This window comes from Mya arenaria, chromosome 5 (genome assembly GCF_026914265.1).
Source record: "Mya arenaria isolate MELC-2E11 chromosome 5, ASM2691426v1".
NCBI lineage: Eukaryota > Metazoa > Mollusca > Bivalvia > Myida > Myidae > Mya > Mya arenaria.
In genome coordinates, this window is record NC_069126.1 from 55,695,428 (window position 1) to 55,714,148 (window position 18,721).

Consider the following 18,721-nt stretch of genomic DNA (forward strand, 5'->3'; position numbering starts at 1 on the left):
GACACATTGAAGGAAGATGTCACGCGCACCTGCAATGTGCCTATATGCAAATCATTGTTTACATCAGTTGTCGTAAAATGCGCATAATACATTTAACTTAATTATTTAGATTTCCAGTTTAAACGGTATTTTTTAAGATGTGGGGTAAAAACACAATTGTTATTACAAACCCTGTTCGTTTTGAATTTATATTGCAGAGTTATGAAATATACTTTCCGGTCAAAAGAAGTGCTCTTTAGACGTGTATTCATTATATGTATACACCACTCCTTTTATGGAAGAGCCGAATGTGGATTGTACATGTACCTCGGGTATTTCCGTATTGATTTTCTTTGGTTAACGGAGGTCAAACCCCGCCCTAAACAGGTACAATTTGCTTGCCGGCATGCACGCGCTTTATATGAACAATGTATGACCAGCTTTTCTGGTTCTCATTTTCACGGTTCAGTGGTGCCCAATTTTTTTAATGCCTATCACTCCGGCAAAAAAAGAAGTAGTCCCTTGCATACACGTACAAACCGTAAGAGGGCTTGTAAAGACAAGCCCGTATAAAGTAACGGTCACCAAGACCTTCATGTTTAATATACTGACATTAAAATCAAAAGGGGTTATCCACTTACCATTACCAGTATGCATACCAATGTCAAAATCCGATTACATGTCAAATTGTCAACATCAGATTGTTTGTTGTTTCAAAGAAAACCTTTAGTCAATTTATTAACTGCATATCCTTAGCGCTACAAGCGTCTTATACTTAATTTCTGGCTGTACCATATATTTCAAGATATTAACATTGAACTCAATGTCGTTTTGTTCAAATGTCTGGCTCCATTGCTGAATTGATTGAATATTTCGTGCAATCGTCTATATTTTACAATCATTTATAATTGAAATACTTAATGAGTTAAATGCACGCGTTTGTTAGAAAATAATAAATATCGGCCGATTGTTATTATATTTGGTACAAGTAATCATCAAGTTATTAACTTTTACTTTGCGTATTAAATCCTATAACGGGCATCTTATGTGTTGACTCACAGCGCCAATTCACATTGATAAAGTCAGGCCGTTCTGCGTCTTACACATTATTTGTTCTTTCGAAACAATATAATTTAAAGACAATTATACACATACACGTTCCGAAACAGTATATTTAAAAAAATCACTTAAGGTGGAACTCTGATTTTTTTTCGAGTTACTGTCTGCAAATTGGTATACGAATAGAAGAGCATATGCCCAATTAGGGACTGTTTTTACATGTTCAATATTCGGAACAGTTTTGAAACTATGACTCCTCAAAATATACCACTGACGTCAATTTTGAGACTTCTGTCATATTTTTGCGTTCAAGCTACAATAACCGATAGTTTCACCAATTCTTCGTTTACCGCTAAGAAATTTAAACCATAATTGCGTTTTGTGAAAACGTTCACGCACATATATTTTTCGTTCTCTTATTTTACATTATTTATTTAAAATTTGTCTTTAACGTCATTTTTCGCGGTAAAAACGGCGTCGTGTTTCGCTGAAAAAGTACGCCTTTCTTTAATTCTTGAAAAAACTGCTCGTTTAATTTTTGATTTTTTTAAATACATGTATTCAATGTTTTATTACAAATTGCCAGATATCAAGAAAATCACCGAGTTCATTTTTGCGCAGTATCAAATAATCTAACCCCTATACCTGTTCTTTTTCATTACGTATTGTTATAAAACGTTTAGCACGACGTAAATCGAACTATTATTTACGCTAATAAGAGCTTAGTTTTGAATAAACCACTGATCAATAACATATTACAGTTGTTGTTAATTTAAGTTTAATTGATAATTCAACATTGTTTTCTTCTGTTGAATTCCGAATAGTTAACATTATTAAATCATTAAAGCACTGATTATTAATGAACTATAGTTAAAGTGACATGCTTATCCAAAATCCATGCATAAACATGTATAATTAGATCAATTTTGTCTAATAAAACCTTAAATTCTTACTCAATTATGCATTTATGGAAAATATTAATTACTGGTTAAAAGATTTTAACCGCGTGTTTAATAGCAGAATGCGCAAAAACATTAAATTATTGGGGAATGCTAAAATATTTACTGTGGTCAACTCTAATCTCATAATGTAAAAATACCATGTTTTATGCTCATTTCGTTTAAATCAACTCGGTATTTCTCATAAGAACCTTTGTTTTCGACAAGATTTCTCCATCCAAGCGCCAGATCACATACGACCTTACTATCATGGAAGTCAAATAGACTTATTTTATTTGCATGTAGAATATAAGCTTTTTATTTATACTTATATATAGCTATATCCTACACACACACACACAAACGATCATACGCACTCCCATACACTCACACACACACGCACGCGCACGCGCACACGCACACACACACTCCCACACTTATGTACGCGTTCACATGCAGGCATGTATGCACACACGCTCGCGCGCACGCGAACACACACACACGCACGCACGCACGCACGCGTGTACAGTACGCAACGGCAGGGACATTGAGTGCGGGATAAGGTAGCTATGTTGGCTTCTGTATCATGGGCATTGAATGCATCGCCGAAAGTTGTCTCATGAATTTGCTTGAACGCACGAGAAGCTTTGATTGCGTGGTAAAGTCAGGTAAATAAAATAAATCGTTATGGATTAAAACAAACAATGAATTGATTAACAAAATTCAACATTTTACTGCACATTTTACTGCACTAAAAAGTAAAAACATTAACTTTAAGATCATCATATGAGCCATTTGGAACAAATATTTTATCATAGTGTGTGTGTGTGTGCGTGTGCGTGTTCGTATGTATGGGTGTGCGTGTGAGTGCATTTGTGTGAACTATTACAACCATTAATAAGATGGGATAATAGAAACAATTCAATGTGATCATTTACAATCAGTGCAAACACAAGTATTAAACACAAATAAGATTTACCACAACTAATACTATTGTTTTAATATGCCTTTAAGAATAAATACATATCTGAACACTGAATTCTATAGTCGCGTATTTTATAGATCCGTATACTATTACATTTTTCTCCGATAGTGACATACAGAAGAAAACTTGGATGATTTTAATGGGGCGGTGGGGGGGGGGGGGGGCTGCATCCCCTCTACTGCCGGGATCCGTTTGTGCTTATTACAATGCAGATTTCTGTCGATTATCATTTCGTGATTTGTTAGTTATATTTTGTGTATGAAATGAGTGTCAGACACTGGTTTAATTATGCTTTTGCTTAGTTTAGAGCATTATAACTGCAGATCTCTTCTGATACTTATTAAAGAAATTGGTAACTAATAAAGTAGTAGAACCGTTTAATGTTGTGTTATTACTGTAGATGTATATATAAAAAAACAAAGCACTAATCAGCATAGTCACAGCTCATACACGACTGCGAAACAGTGTTTCCTCTTTTAGGAGCTGTGTATAAAAAAGAGCCAATGACACTTCCGAGCTAGAGCAAAAGAACGGATATCATTATAAAACGTCACTATGACTCGTTATGTTATCTAATATCATTTATTGATGTGTGTTATCAAAATATTATAATTCGGCAAATGAGATTGCTTAATAATTAAGAAAGCCTCTCATTAAAAAAGCCGCCAGATTTAAGTCATTGATTTATAAAGCTGGTTATTCAGCGCCCGTCTTGTGTGGAATTAGATATTTTGTACAACAACAATTACAAATATCCCTAATATAAAACTGATCAGACACTCTAAGATTTCTAATCTTTCCATTAAATAGACTAAAACAATTCGAATTACGTCATGCTAAACGTTTTATAACACTACGAATGAAAAAAAACAGGTATAGAGGTTAGATTATTTGATACTGCGTAAAAACGAAGTAGGTGAGGAACCCTTTTCTTGATATCAGGCTATTTGTAATAAAACATTGAATACATGTATTTAAAAAAATCAAAAAATGAACGAGCAGTTTTTTTCAATAATTAAAGAAAGGCGAACTTTTTTCAGCGAAACACGACGCCATTTTTAAAAATGACGTTATAGACGAATTAAGAAACAATAACGTTCAACAAGAGAACGAAACATATTTGAGCGTGAACGTTTTCACAAGACGCACTTTACGTTGAAATTTCAGAGCTGTAAACGAAGATTTGATGAAAATATCGGTTATAATTGTAGCTTGAACGCAAAAATATGACAGAGGTCTCAAAATTGACGTTAGTGGCATATTTTGAAGACTCGTATATTCAAAACTGTTCCGAATATTGAAAAAAATAAAAACAGTACCTAACTGGGCATATGCTCTTCTATTTGTATACCAATTTTCAGATAGTAAGTCGAAAAAAAGTTCTCGCTCCACCATAAGCTGCGTTTTATACAAATTATAATTATGTGCTAGTACACTGAATTCGTTTCTCGCTTACCCTACATGCCAGCGAATGCTCACAACAACATAATATCCAGGCCCCAATTTCTCGAAACTTCTAAGCTTAACAGGCTTAAGTAGCTTATTACAATTAGCCAAAATACAAACTTACATTGAACTTTGATAAATGAAAAATGGTTTATTGTGATTATCATTACAATAAGTGTCATCTAAAGCATAAAACTTTTAAAGAAGTCAATATTACGCATTTTATTGAAAACCAAAAAAAAAAAAGAGATTAGCTTAATCCTATTATAAGGGACTTAAGAAGTTTCGAGAAAATGGGGCCCGCAGATAAACAAAGAATAATAATGTTCAGTAGAATTATGTTTCGCTAGCATTATTCGATGCGAGGGAGTTTGCTGTGTACCACTCTCTAAGTCTAGAAGTAATTCATTATACCAGTATTACTCATTTATCCTTTTACGGTTATCAAAAATTATTCTAGCATTAATACAATAATCCAAAGTGAATGTTTTGTCGGAGTATTGCGTATACAAATATTTTGTTTAATTGTACTGTTAATTCTGGCGAATACGTTATGATTGTTTTGACTTCCAAGTTTCTATAAAGGCATTACTGCCAGAGACGGACACCTGAAGAAAAGCCGTACATTATTTTTATAAGTATATATGAGTAACATAAAATTTTAATAATTTAGGAATATACAAACAAAACAAGTGTCCCTATTTCTTCTTAGATCACATCTTTGAAGTGATTTAAGATTTATATAACAAACCAATCCGTTGTCAAAAGATCATAGTGTACCGTTGTATTTATCTTGTACCATGTTCTTAAATGAATATCATGTATCATGTAAATGTTTACAAACCATGTGCGTTGATTGTTAGATTATAGTTCAATTACCCCACATTGAAACAGTAATTATTTGACATACTTTGGCAATTTACACACACGCTAACTATCCAAAGCGGTTTATATTTCAGTTGAATGAAATCAAATAATATTATAAAAATCAATTATCAAACATTTTGGAAATTGAACTGTACAGGCTAAAATCGAAACACAAACCGATATAAATCGAAACAGTTGCCAATATTGAGAGATGCGTTTCCTATGGAATCAGTCAGAATAAAGACATGAAATCAGAGTACACATGAAAAATAATCCCAACCCAGTCTTATTATATCTTAAAATGTTGCCAGTATCGGCGTCAGACATCAATGATAATAAGAAACAGTTTTGAAGGGTGCCTGGTTATTAAACTGTCATAAAGTTGGTACGGCTCAACTTGTTTTTCAATTTTGAATATTTTATGATCGTAAATATTTGTTATGAAAATACATGTTTTCCGTTTTTATACTAAACAGCACCCGGTGTAAGTAAGGCTTATTTGCAAACATATTTTTTATTATTTGAGGCAATACTTTCAAAAGTGGCATATGAAAATATTGCAAGTTATATTGATTTAATAAAATGTAAGAAAAAGGGTTGAAAAGTATGATTCTTTAATTCCAATATATATTTCACCCGTTCGGCCAGTTTTGCACAAGTTTTTAGGAGGGGAAATTTTTATAAGGTTAAATTTTTATATGAACAAAAATAAGTTTTGTTTGTACGTTTTAAGTAGTAAATTATTAACCAATTATACCATTTCAGAAAATTGACAAATTTCGATTTTGTGAAGACGATTCTGCAATCGGAGAATTTCGCTTCGCTAATTGGGAAACATTCTCTATTGGTCAATTTCTATAGATACTTGCACCCAATTTGAATGAGTATGTTCATGTAAATATAATTAATAAAATATTACAGTAGTATATAACTGATATTTAAGTGCATGCCGATGGACACAATCGACAAGAAAACTGATTTCGCATTTCGTTTCACCTTTGGAAAAGCATGCAATCTAAACAGGTGACACTGTATAAACATCTTATTAACATTGGTCAATTACGTCAGATTCACGAATATTAATATATTTGTCTGATGTATACCGATCCATAGAGGCACTTAATGATTCTTATTTAAAAAAAATTGATTATGTGCTAACATTCTTAGACGTTTTCGTACACAAACAAAGCTAAGGTATTCTACCTTATATAATAGAATAAGACGTCGCAGTATTACAAATGCTTCAGTTTCTTTGATCCGATATTCATGGAACGAAAACTAACGTATAACGTCGGTAGTTACTGTCAGAGGTCAGAGGTGATTAAATATAAACATATACCAGAATCAGATTTTAAATTACACGAACAAGTTTAACGAACATTGTGTTGTTGCAAATAACTTCTAATCCCGGTTTAACAGTCAAACCAAGTAGAAGTTCAGACGACCATAACGAAGATGAATAGTGTACCTTAGCCGTAGGGACCACATTTCAGACCGTACAAATTATCGCCCACCCTGTTAATTCCTTGTTGAACATTTTAATTTTAACTATTCCCTTCATGCAAATGCTATTTTGGTGTTCAAATAAAGCTTCGAAATATGAAAAGAAAAAATATCTCTGAGAATGAGCAATATATGAGCAAGATTGAAATTGCACCAGGCTGCTTAAAATAAACATATTAGGAATAACACTCTTTGCCATCCATCGGGAACAATTTATTTAGGTGTTTTAAAAAAATACTACTATCTAATTTGGGTGAATTATTAGTACAGTACACTATAATGTCAGTTGATTATATTGAGTATTTTTATCATGAGATGTCATTGTCATGTCAAATAAGCATACATTGTATATTTATCCATGCTGACGTTTCTTTTAGGGGTTTACCTTTTTATCCCTGTAAAATAACTTTCGAAAGTTCTTTTTTGTTAATTTATTGTTTCAGTGGTCCCAGACCAGAAGATTGATAAACTATACAATCAAAAGTTTAAGCTTATTATGTTGTTCTTTTTCCTTTTGAATAGTACTCAAGTATGCCCAGCATCACACCTGTTAACTAACGATCACTTCCACTACAATGTGTTTTAAGGCTAATTTGTGTACATGGACTTGTTGTGTCTGTATCAATACTTATAGGAATATCACTTTCAGCTTGGTTATCTTTTTATCATTAAGTATTTGTTCTAAGAACATTTCGGAGTAAGCAGCAATTCGAATCGGCTGGCGGCAAAATGGACGATTCAACTACATTGACTTTTAATAGTTTTTCGAAGGGCATTAAATTAAATTTGTAAGACGGTAACACATTTTAAGTTAAACATATACCAATGGTCTGCCTCGATCTTGAAAGCTGGCACGATAAATTGACAACCATTATTATTTGTTTAGATTGTCAAGACAATGTTTCTTTTCTATGCGTTAAAGATAAAAAGGTAAAGTTAAGTCGACATTGTTTTATTGTAATTTGTTTCTTTACATTAAATCAATCACTCACAAATGGAAACTTCAGAAGAATATTTCCTTTACTAATATTTTAACCATAAAGTTTCCATTGGTGAAACACGCATTGGTGAAGTTGCCATTGGTTAAGCAAAACTCCAGCAATGTGCACATTTTTTAATCAAATTTGACCAATGTCAAATGTGTCAATTAAACGTGTTGACAGTTCATTCCTAGCATCCACAAATGGGCCAGATCGACTTCAAATAGCATGGGCACGATTTCCTCAAAATTCGCCAATTGCTTGTAACATCCACGAGGGACACGGCGTATAGTAAAATGAGTTTATGGTGTGGTGGTAATGCATGCGCTGAAGCTCACTATAACACTACAAGGCTTACTGATTCTATACGTTAATGCAAAAGGAATAACACGAGCCGCTTTTGTTAAAACAGCAATACAAGACTACAACGGACGATGCAATTGGGAAGCCCTTTCATTTGTCTCCATTATCCATTAGCATGCGTGATTTTAACAGTGACGCTTCTCATTTCAAAACAATTTTACCTACCATATGGTGCAAATGATCAAATGTGCAATTTGTCGTACTTATTGGGTTTCACAAAAACTCACTTTTATCCAAACCATTCCATGTTGCGGCAATTTACTCATATTACAAGACAAAACAATACCCACCACGGCCTTGCATGCTTTTTAAACAGATGTATGTATTTGGTGCCAGCAAATACAATTGTCCCAAACACATTCCTTCAAACCTTTCAGGATACGCATTCGTTCGATGCTATTACATCTCTGATCATTTTACAGATTTAAAGATCATCGTTAGCTTCAGACCATTAATAATTGGCTTAGCTTGAAAGCTTGCTAGAGTCCATTGAAACTGAACAGTATTAAGTGATATTGGGAGATTAATACGTATATATCTAAGAACTAAACTGTGTATTCCTCCTTCAAGTTTTAGCAATCGAAGACATCTCGTGAACTTTGATCCTGTTTAGAATGTACACTCCTGCCAAGCGATATTTAGAATCAGTAAATTATCATTACCAACTACTTATCTGACCATAATTATTTGATTAGAAAGTTACAAAAGCCACAACAAAATTCAAAAAAAAATAAAAGTCGTGGTGACTTTTTAAAACAGTTTTCTTAAAATAGATATACTCGTAGATCAATGACTGTAACGTTCTGCTTGTCTTAAGTTGATATTATCCATTTTACTAGCTCACCTATGTCAGAAGTTTTCTGTTACTCATCGACTTCTATAACTACGTTTTGAACGGGTTCATTTCTCAATATACTATGCTTATATTTGTTTAGGTGTTGGTCATAATCGCATATCTGCCCACATACATTTAATGCGAGATTACTAATTGAATGTCATTAGGCGAGTATAGATGTTTTCAAGATCATCTTGTAAACTATTTAATTAAATGTTCGAACCATAGAAATTATACACGACGTTAATGCACAAAATCAAACAGAAGCGGATAAATCTATTTTGATTAAACAAATGCATTAGACCTACAACCGTTTATTGGCATCACAACCTATGCATTTTCAGCGAAACAATCACAAAATCGAGCTTATTGCAGCAAATATAGCAATTATTGCATAAAGGCTAATATTATATGTGAGGAACTTTCTCAAACTTATAATATTTCATGAAAAACAATACTTGCACATTGTCAACATAAAGCTTTAGCATGAGATACACTTACAGAAGATCAGATTTTGATTTATATTCGGATACTTTACATTTAACATAGCACATAAATTATACACGAAATAACGACATAACATATTCACCGTTTCCCCCCATCTTGAATTAATTTACAGATTGACATACGTTATGTTTTTAAATAAAACGGGAATATACGTTTAGCTTAATAATAGTTTATTGCATGTATGTTGACAACAAAGCAATACAAAGAGATCACATATATATATATATATATATATATATATATATATATATATACCTTATTCAAAGCAAATAAGTGATTATCTGACATGCAAAGGGATCGGGCCACGAGTTATACCTTCATCAGTTACGGCCCTCTCCCAATAGTAGACGTAATAAGTTATGTACTCACCTATGTATATCCTGCAAACTATAACCATCACAAAGGTAAATCTTAAGTGTAAACTTGACATAACTGCAGTACCATACATTATGAATGGTACATACGTGTACTTCAGTAGTTTGTTAAATAATCAGGAAGTTTTAATCTGACCTAGATTAAATAACGCATACGACAGCAGATAGACTTCCTGATCGTATACATTACCTTGTGAAATTCTATGTAAACATATATTAAAATAAGGATAATAAATCGTTATAAATATCTCAATTTCTGAAAGAATAAATGATTGAGGTTGTTATCCATTTTCATGATTTATATCCCGTTTTGGAAATGCAGATTAATGTTAATCCTTTCACCGTTGTTAGATAACTTTGATGGAATGCTAGTGATTTAGATATATCGGAGGCCATCAGGTATGTTGTGTTCATTTCGATTTGAAGGCGCTAGAACGAAGAATATCCGAAATTATAACAATATATCTCTTACTAGTTCAACCCTTCGAATCAAACATTTAATACATGAGTACATTGTGTTCAAAATGTACTTAAGATATCAGTGTTGATCAGCGTGCGCTAGAGAATCGATTCCCTTTCGATTTCATGGTCATTCCCTGGCGATAACACCAACAGTTATCTTATAAAATACATTTCTTTTCAATGTTTATTTGTGTCTGTTGTATTGCGACGTTCTATGCATCTAGTCGACAGTTCCTCGGGGGTTTATCCTTGTACCTGTAATATGTCGGTGGTTAAATACAAACCTTCTTCTACAGTCATTTAAAGGGAATGCACTCCGCCAGGAGTAAGGCCCCTTTTAACAGTACATAGTGTTGATCAGTGGATCGGTGATCGGAATACTGTGTTGAGATGTTGAGATAATAATTCTGGTTGCTATTTTTTGCACTCAAAACTTTTCGATCAAATTGAAGATGTTTGATAAGAGACTATTTAGGCCTTTCGAGATTTTCTGACATTTATAAAGTGCAGGAATGCATAGTTATTTTGTGCGTTTAAAGAAAAGCTATGAAAGTATATTAAATACTAATTTCAGTACATAAATAAGTTGAATTTCATAAAAAGAGGTCAAAAGGATCAAATTCAAATCACCCTTTTCTTGTCTGGAAAAAGTCAATGGGCATTTCTTTTATTTCCCCCTGTTCAAAAATGGGGATTTTAGAATTTCAAAATTACAAGGCTTGACTGTCTTATAAAATGTCGTTAAAGTAACAGACAATGGAATAAACTAAAGCAAAGTCAGACGTCAACAACAATCAAAATATACAAACGTGAATTTAGGAACAATCCATCCAGTCTTATCAACTTACTATTGATTAATAGTAACTATTTATTCCAAATAAACGAAAAGTGAAACAAATAACCAAAGTTGTGTGATTTTCCATTATTTGTTACATGTGAAATACATAAAATCAAACTGTAATTGTAGGCAAACATGATCCATCAAAGGATGACAAGTTCATGTCATGTTTAGAGGAAACTGTACAACATTTGAAAGACTATTTTAACAAACATATTCTCTGATTGCAAAATATGAGCATGTGCGGTCATCACAAAAATATTTGTTTATGTTACAATTACAATAATTTGATTATTTGAATGTACATGTCAATGATAAACTCACTGTGATGTAAATCCAGAACGAATTATGTTGTAGCGACATACCAAAGTGCCATATATGTGATATGTCACATAATTGGAAAAAAACAACACTGGTATCTTGCGTCCGCTTATTGTTGGGTAGGGAGGCGGTTTATTCGGGTTATATTGAATCAATGTTTTCGCATTTTGAAGTGAAGGAGGGGATTTAAAATCTAACCCTGATTTACCCCTTTCATTAACCCTAGTTGTAGTCAGGAGACGACGTATTTTCCAAAAGCCTGCCATTTATATAAACCTTCCTCACTTCAAGACGTCAGCAGCTGGACTGGATAGGTAAACCTACGAAATATTTGTTTTAATACGGATTGCACAACGGCATGAAATAATTAAACCGGCTCGGACCGGTATTCGAACCTGACTGATGGAGGGTTTAAATAAAATGGCGGGTTATTGGAAAATATTGGTTTTAACAACAACCGCAATAGTTGAACTAGCTCGGACCGGTATTCGAACCCGAGCGGACTATTCCTTAAGTGAGGAGGGTTTATATAAATGGCGGCTATTGGAAAATATGTCGTCTGCTGATCGGTTCTCACCGGATTAGTAGCGTCACGCACGAGCGGGCCCGAAAATTTACTCAAAAAATTGGTCTGGATGAGCAGCCCTGACTACTAACCCTAACCTATATGTGAAATCGAGATTCAAATTTAACCCGTATCTATCTCTTACCCAAAATTTAAACCTCTAAGTACTCGATTTCGCGTGCGATATAGCAAGCATCTTACAGGGCTGTTCCGCGCATTTCAGACATTTGTCACTGGTGTTGATAGCTGTGTTTTCTAATATTTGAATTAATCTTGAGTTTGATACCCGCCAGTATTTATAATTTGTATCGATAATTTACTCTCTCAGGTACAATAAATGGCTCTAGTCATTTCTGAAGGTACATCTTTAGATTTCTTTCGTCGGTTTTTAAAACAAAACCTGCCCTGTACAAGTATCATTTTTACTATTTTTCAAAATCAGACATTGATACAACTTCGTTGGAGGAGTTTAAAAATTTGCCTGTCTTTTGGCCCTCATTGGACAGAAGCTATTCAAAGAGTGGGAAGGCCGGATAAAGCGGCATATATTAATATCCGTTACCCATATGACCGTAACAGAGGATGCATAGTTCCAAAAGTTCAAAACGTCTGAACTTTTGTTGAGGACAGGAAAGACAGCCAAGATGATGATGGCAAGCTACCATATTAATATTATATTAGTGCTGTTAACCCGGTTTGCCTGTTGTCCCAAGCCAATTACGTCAACTAGTACTTACTTTGCATCAATAGATTTAGTATTTATTGCCAAATCTAAATTCGCTAGGGCGCTCTCAAAAGATTATTATACAACAAAACATTTTGTAAAACAAACAAAACAACATTTATTCCTGTACCTGTTTCGCACAAAAGTTTTAAAACAGTTTTGGACTACATGACTGAATATGGTGAAGCCTGTGTGATGGCTAGTAGAGACTTAGGATGTAACGTTTGGGATTAAGCTTTCAAATTCTGCCCTATCCATGAAGTGCGTAAACAATACAATAATCTAGTGTAAAATCGTAACAATTAATATGATGGTGTAACTTGTTTCAAAATTTGTTTTAAAAATTCAAGATGATGTTACATGTATAACTAATCCAGAAGTATATTGCTTCCTTATATGAATTTAAAGAAAGTCCATGTGCAAGGGAACGTTACGCATTTAAAAGACATCTCACCTTTCCAGTGCGTAACATTACACATCTTTTTAAAACTAAACCACTCTCTGTATTTGTTTTAAGCATTCTTTTTTATTAAGTATTAAGTATACAGCTATTATTGCTGAAATTTGTTTTTGTGCACAAGTTGGCATCGTTAAATCACTTTCGGTCAGAAACCTGGTCGCTCAGCTGTCACTGTTATGATGCAATCCCTGAAAGCACTTATGTAAAACAAAAAGCCGGTCATTAACGGCACTTGAATTTTACTGAATAATGCACGTTTTCTGCCAATAACGCGCGGGTTTTTGCGTTTTAAAACACGACAATAACGAACCGAAAACACACATTTTATGCAATAATATTGAATAAGGTACTCTTTATCATTGGAAATTTCACTAGATCATTTTTTTGTAATAGCATAGCTTATTTTAAGAGGAAAGCCAATGAAAATAATATTTTAAGTATTTAAAATGTTGTTGAAATAAGTGGTTTATTCAAATAGTAACGGGAAGTTTAAAATTGAATGATTCTAGAAGTAGATCTATATGTCATATTTTCTATATAAGAGTATTTTTAGAAATCGAAGAACTTGAGAATCCGAAATCTTAAAACTACAAAAATATTTAGTGTAACATCTTTTCTGTTCTGGGTAGTGTTAAAGTATCAAGTGTGGTGTTATTGTGGGGGCAAAGTCCGTCTGACAAGTTAATAATATATTCAGGATGATGTCACTGTTTCCCTCATGTTTTAGGATCTAACAAACAATTACAATTATAAAATATGAAGTCATTCAATAAATAAGAAATGCAATAAATATTAAAAGAAACGCATCATCAATTTTAGAGGGTTTATTCCTTAAGACTTAAAACAAAAGAAAAGTATCTGTAAATTTTGAAGAAAATGAGGAACATAATGACAACATTACCATGCAAAATGAAGGACATTTTATTTTATTCTAAACATTTCAAAATAATTAAGAAAGACAGGTTTTAAATATACATTTTATTGAAAAAAAAAAATTTCATAATTTATTATCATGATGTATACCAACATTATGTCTGTTATAATTTTAAACTAAGCTACAAGAAGTTGATCATTTGTCGTCGTCGGATTTTCCGCGCATAAAAATCGAAAAAAATCAAATAATTGCACGTTAGTGTTAGGAATTCTGTCTTTACTATACACCCATTTTTAAATTGCTGAGGCAATGGAACTTAATATTGAAGTACTGGATCTGATTGTTATTTGTTAAATATTGCGACATATCTTAATTTTATACAATCAAAACATTTTCATTTAAAACAAAGAACCTTTTTTGCACTAAACATTTATTTACATAATTTTATTATATATTTAATTGAAAAAACACATTTTTTTGCCTCTGAATAGCCTTAAATTATCGTTTTTCGTCCAACCATTTTCGAGAACAAATTATCAATTTTTGTTGCCTTAAAAAAAGATTTTTTTGTTACTGTATAGAGTCCAATATCTGTCCTATCGGAGGAAGTATGTAAGGTGTCAACTTTATTGTACCTACTGAGCTTGTTTCTGTAGTTTTTCACAAGTTCTGATAGTATTACAACATTTGATGTATACGCTGTCCTATCGGAGGAAGTTTATGTACTTTTCTATAGATTTTATGACTTAAAGGCAGCCACGTATACATGATGTAATACAATTTAGTGATACTGCAGATTTTAGTACATACTCAATGCTACAGTTAAAAGAAAATTAAAAAAAAATGAATAAAAATCTCATTTTAAAAAGTTTAACCCTATATCCAATGCCATGTTCTGTTGGTAGAATAAACATTCTACATTAAATGTATGCACTTTTACAAATTCATTTAAACATGTCTTATTTCGATGTCAGCCAGATACTGAAAAGTATTCCAATTGTTTATGTTTTATTGGTGAAATTTTGCCGATTTTGGATTTGCTTTTTTTGTACTTTGTTTATACTTTAAACATTACCGTCGCATATGATAAATTTTCATATTCTTATTAATGAATGTGGCTGCGGTTTAGGAAAATATAACATCACCTAAGTAAATGTTAATGAACTTCTACTACATGCCATTTATAAAAGATCATATATATCATAGATAATAAACCAAAGAATGGCGCATCAAACGGCGTTTTAACTTTTATGTAAATTAAACAACATCTTAGATTAATTTTATAAACAAGTTTGATTCTTCTGCAATACATTCTATTTATATGCAATCGTTCATTGCCAATTCTGAACATGTTTTTTTGTGAGCGAAGCTCGGCAGAGCCCTATTACGGCCACATGTATGCACATATACACTTAGCACTACTTTTTACAAAAGTGCAACCACTATGAGCCTGAAAAAAGACGTGAATGTGATGTAACCAGTATTTTTCTGTTCATAAAACATATTGAACGCGTGCATGCCGGACACCAAAATTTCATCAGAGTCTGACGACACTGCGTTTTGTAGTTTTCGTCATCGCCAAGATCGGCCATTTCCGTGACTATGTTAATCGAAACACCGAGATCCCAAATAGCGCCCAAATGGGTATCGAAATAGTTCAAAGTATGCTTATAAACAATTACTATGAATACTTTTGGTAAACACACAAAGACAAATAAATCATATTTCTATAGATTGTCGGAGATATATGTTTTGTTTTCACTTGTTCATTTAAGATATTTGCTTATCATTCTAAATGAACGTCGCTATTCTGACAGTTCATTCTCCAGTAGTTGTCATTATAGATTTTACAATATTATTTAATTGTTTGACGATATTGATCGGATAGAAATTGCCAAATATTTATTCCTGTTGGATTACCGATTTAAAAACGACCATGGATTACACCGGTACACCTAGCAGAGCTTGTCACGTACTGTACATGTTACGATATGACTATTTTGTAAAAACACTATTCAGCAAATCAAAAAAGGAAAGTATCAATTTCATTAACTTATGACATGCAGTTGACCAGTTCAGAAATCGCTATGACTGAGTGAGATATTGTCACTGAAAAGATTGATGGGGTGTCTGTGAGCCACAACCATGGCTAATTGAGAGGTTTTGACTGAGATCAGATGGAAACACCTTTCAATTATCAACACGCTGTTTGGGATATTGAAACTATAAAGATATACAGGAATTGTGTAACAGGTGCTCTCTTGTGCCATGTTACACCACTTTTGTGTGACAGATTGTTATTAAATTAAGAAGTTGGACGGGGAGGGAGCGGGAGGGGTATCCCATCCTGCCAAGTGAAACCATGGTGGAGCGCGAGATTATGGCTGCATAGATAAATGGACGGTTGCGGTCCGACACCATGATCAAAGGATGGGAACACCTTTTAATTATCAACACGCTGGTTGAGAGATTGAAACTAAAATGATATACAGGAATTGTGTGACAGGGAACTCTTGTGCCATGCAACACCACTTTTATGTGACAGATTGTTATTAAATTAAGAAGTTGGACGGGGAGGGAGCGGGAGGGGTATCCCATCCTGCCAAGTGAAACCATGGTGGAGCGCGAGATTATGGCTGCATAGATAAATGGACGGTTGCGGTCCGACACCATGATCAAAGGATGGGAACACCTTTTAATTATCAACACGCTGGTTGAGAGATTGAAACTAAAAAGATATACAGGAATTGTGTGACAGGGAACTCTTGTGCCATGCAACACCACTTTTATGTGACAGATTGTTATTTAATTAAGAAGTTGGACGGGGAGGGTGCGGGAGAGGTATTCCCTCATGCCAAGCGAAACCATGGCGGAGCGCAAGATTATGCCCCTAAAAGGATAAATGGACGGTTGTTATCCGACACCATGGCTTTGTGAGTGATTGTGACTGTAAAGAAGAACGGTTTTGCTTTAATACACAGATTGTGTGAAAGATTGTAAATAAATAGTGTGGGGTGAGCCCTCGTGCCAAGCAGCTGTATGGGGGATGAGAGATTGTGACAATATATAATGAGAGGGACCTAGTGGGCTGACACCATAGATGCGTGAGGGATTGTAACAAAGAAGATGGATGGGGAGGGTTTTCTGTCTTGCCATGCAATACCGTGTTTGTTTGACAGTTTTACTTAAAAATGGGCCGGGAAGGGTGCAGGATGGGTGTCCTTCATGTCAAACAACAATATGGCTGAGTGAGAAAGTGTGATTGAAAAAAGTGATAGGATGGGTACGAACCAACATCATGGCCATTTCAGAAAATCAGAAAATAAGGATGGACAAGAAGGTGTCACAACAAACAGCAGGGGTGAGATAATTATAGTCCACCTATATGGCCGTCAACGAGTCTTTTGACAATTGTGTTTTACTATGGCAGACTCCAGACGTCCACCATCCTAGAAAAATAAAGCATTAGCTCCTTGCGTAGAGAATCCTCGCGGCCACAATTTTGAAATTATCTCCGCTATAAATTCACACTTATACGAAAATATTATTGTCTACTTTTGAACACGTAATGGTTTATGTCAATATGCCAAAAACACATGTTTATATATCATATAACGCTTACATGTGTTGATTGTTTATCAAGTATGCTGACATCTTTAAATCTGGGACAAATCTGACAGGTTGTATAACTGTATAAATGGTATTCATGACCCAGAATATATTAATATGAAAATAACTACTCACATGACAAATTCAATCCAGTTTAGATCACTGTCGGGTATATTGAACAATGTTGTCACTATATTTTAACATCGATGCATAATCTTACTATATATTATTTCATCCAATGTTAAATGGTAGAGAGTTGTAGCATTACAGGGATACTTGAAAAGAAGTATCACTGATGGCTCATTATTGTAGCTAGTCTAAGAGATATAAATTAAAAACTTGATGGGAATGGTGAGCAGGGTTGTTCTGCCAATCACCACTGTGACAATGTAAGAGAGAGTAACTTTAAGGTTGGATGGGGAGGGTGTGGGAGGGGTTTTCCCTCCTGCCAAGCACAGACATGGTGGAGTGCGAGATTGTGATTGAAAGACAAATGGGCGGTTTCGGATTGATGGTGTTGCTGTGGGACACATATCGTGTGAAATACTGTAACAAAATAGTCTGTACAGGGTTTGGGGGAGGCGACCCATCCCGCCAAACACCACATGACTCAGTGAGAGTTGCCGTACCCTTTCCATGAAACAACATTGCTTGGTGAGATAATTCAGTTTATTTTTACCGTCTGTGCCTTGCAAAATGGGAAAAAAGTTGATTGTGGGAAAAATACAAAATCAGGCCAAAATAGCTAATATAATGGAAAATATACATGTTTAAACTTTTTTAAGCACACATTATGCTGTGAAAGAGTAAGTCTTATCAAGATTGTGTTTATATTTCAAGAAATACTTTGCTTTTTTATTCATTAACATAATATGCATTTATCAAATTGGGAAAAAAATTATAAAAATTTGTGAAAATTTACAGATTTTTTGAAAGGCAGTAAATTGCACCAAAAATCACTGGAATGTTACTAAAATCTACTTACTTTACAGGTGCACATGTATGTTATTAAGATGTGCACCTCTATATTCA

At 33.8% G+C, this 18,721-nt stretch overlaps 1 protein-coding gene across 2 annotated transcripts in view; it reads right to left on the reverse strand.

Annotated features, from left to right (window-relative positions):
- Positions 1 to 9,931, reverse strand: part of LOC128235119 (hemicentin-1-like) — a 47,926-nt gene extending 37,995 nt beyond the window's left edge. The window contains exon 1 of one of the 2 annotated variants that reach the window (XM_052949855.1): positions 9,832 to 9,931. In XM_052949855.1, the coding sequence (XP_052805815.1) occupies positions 9,832 to 9,910 (79 nt within the window). In that variant the 5' untranslated portion in view covers positions 9,911 to 9,931. The remainder of the gene's footprint in view (positions 1 to 9,831) is intronic. The other variant, XM_052949857.1, reaches the window with a different exon arrangement.
- Between the last annotated feature and the right edge of the window lie 8,790 nt (positions 9,932 to 18,721).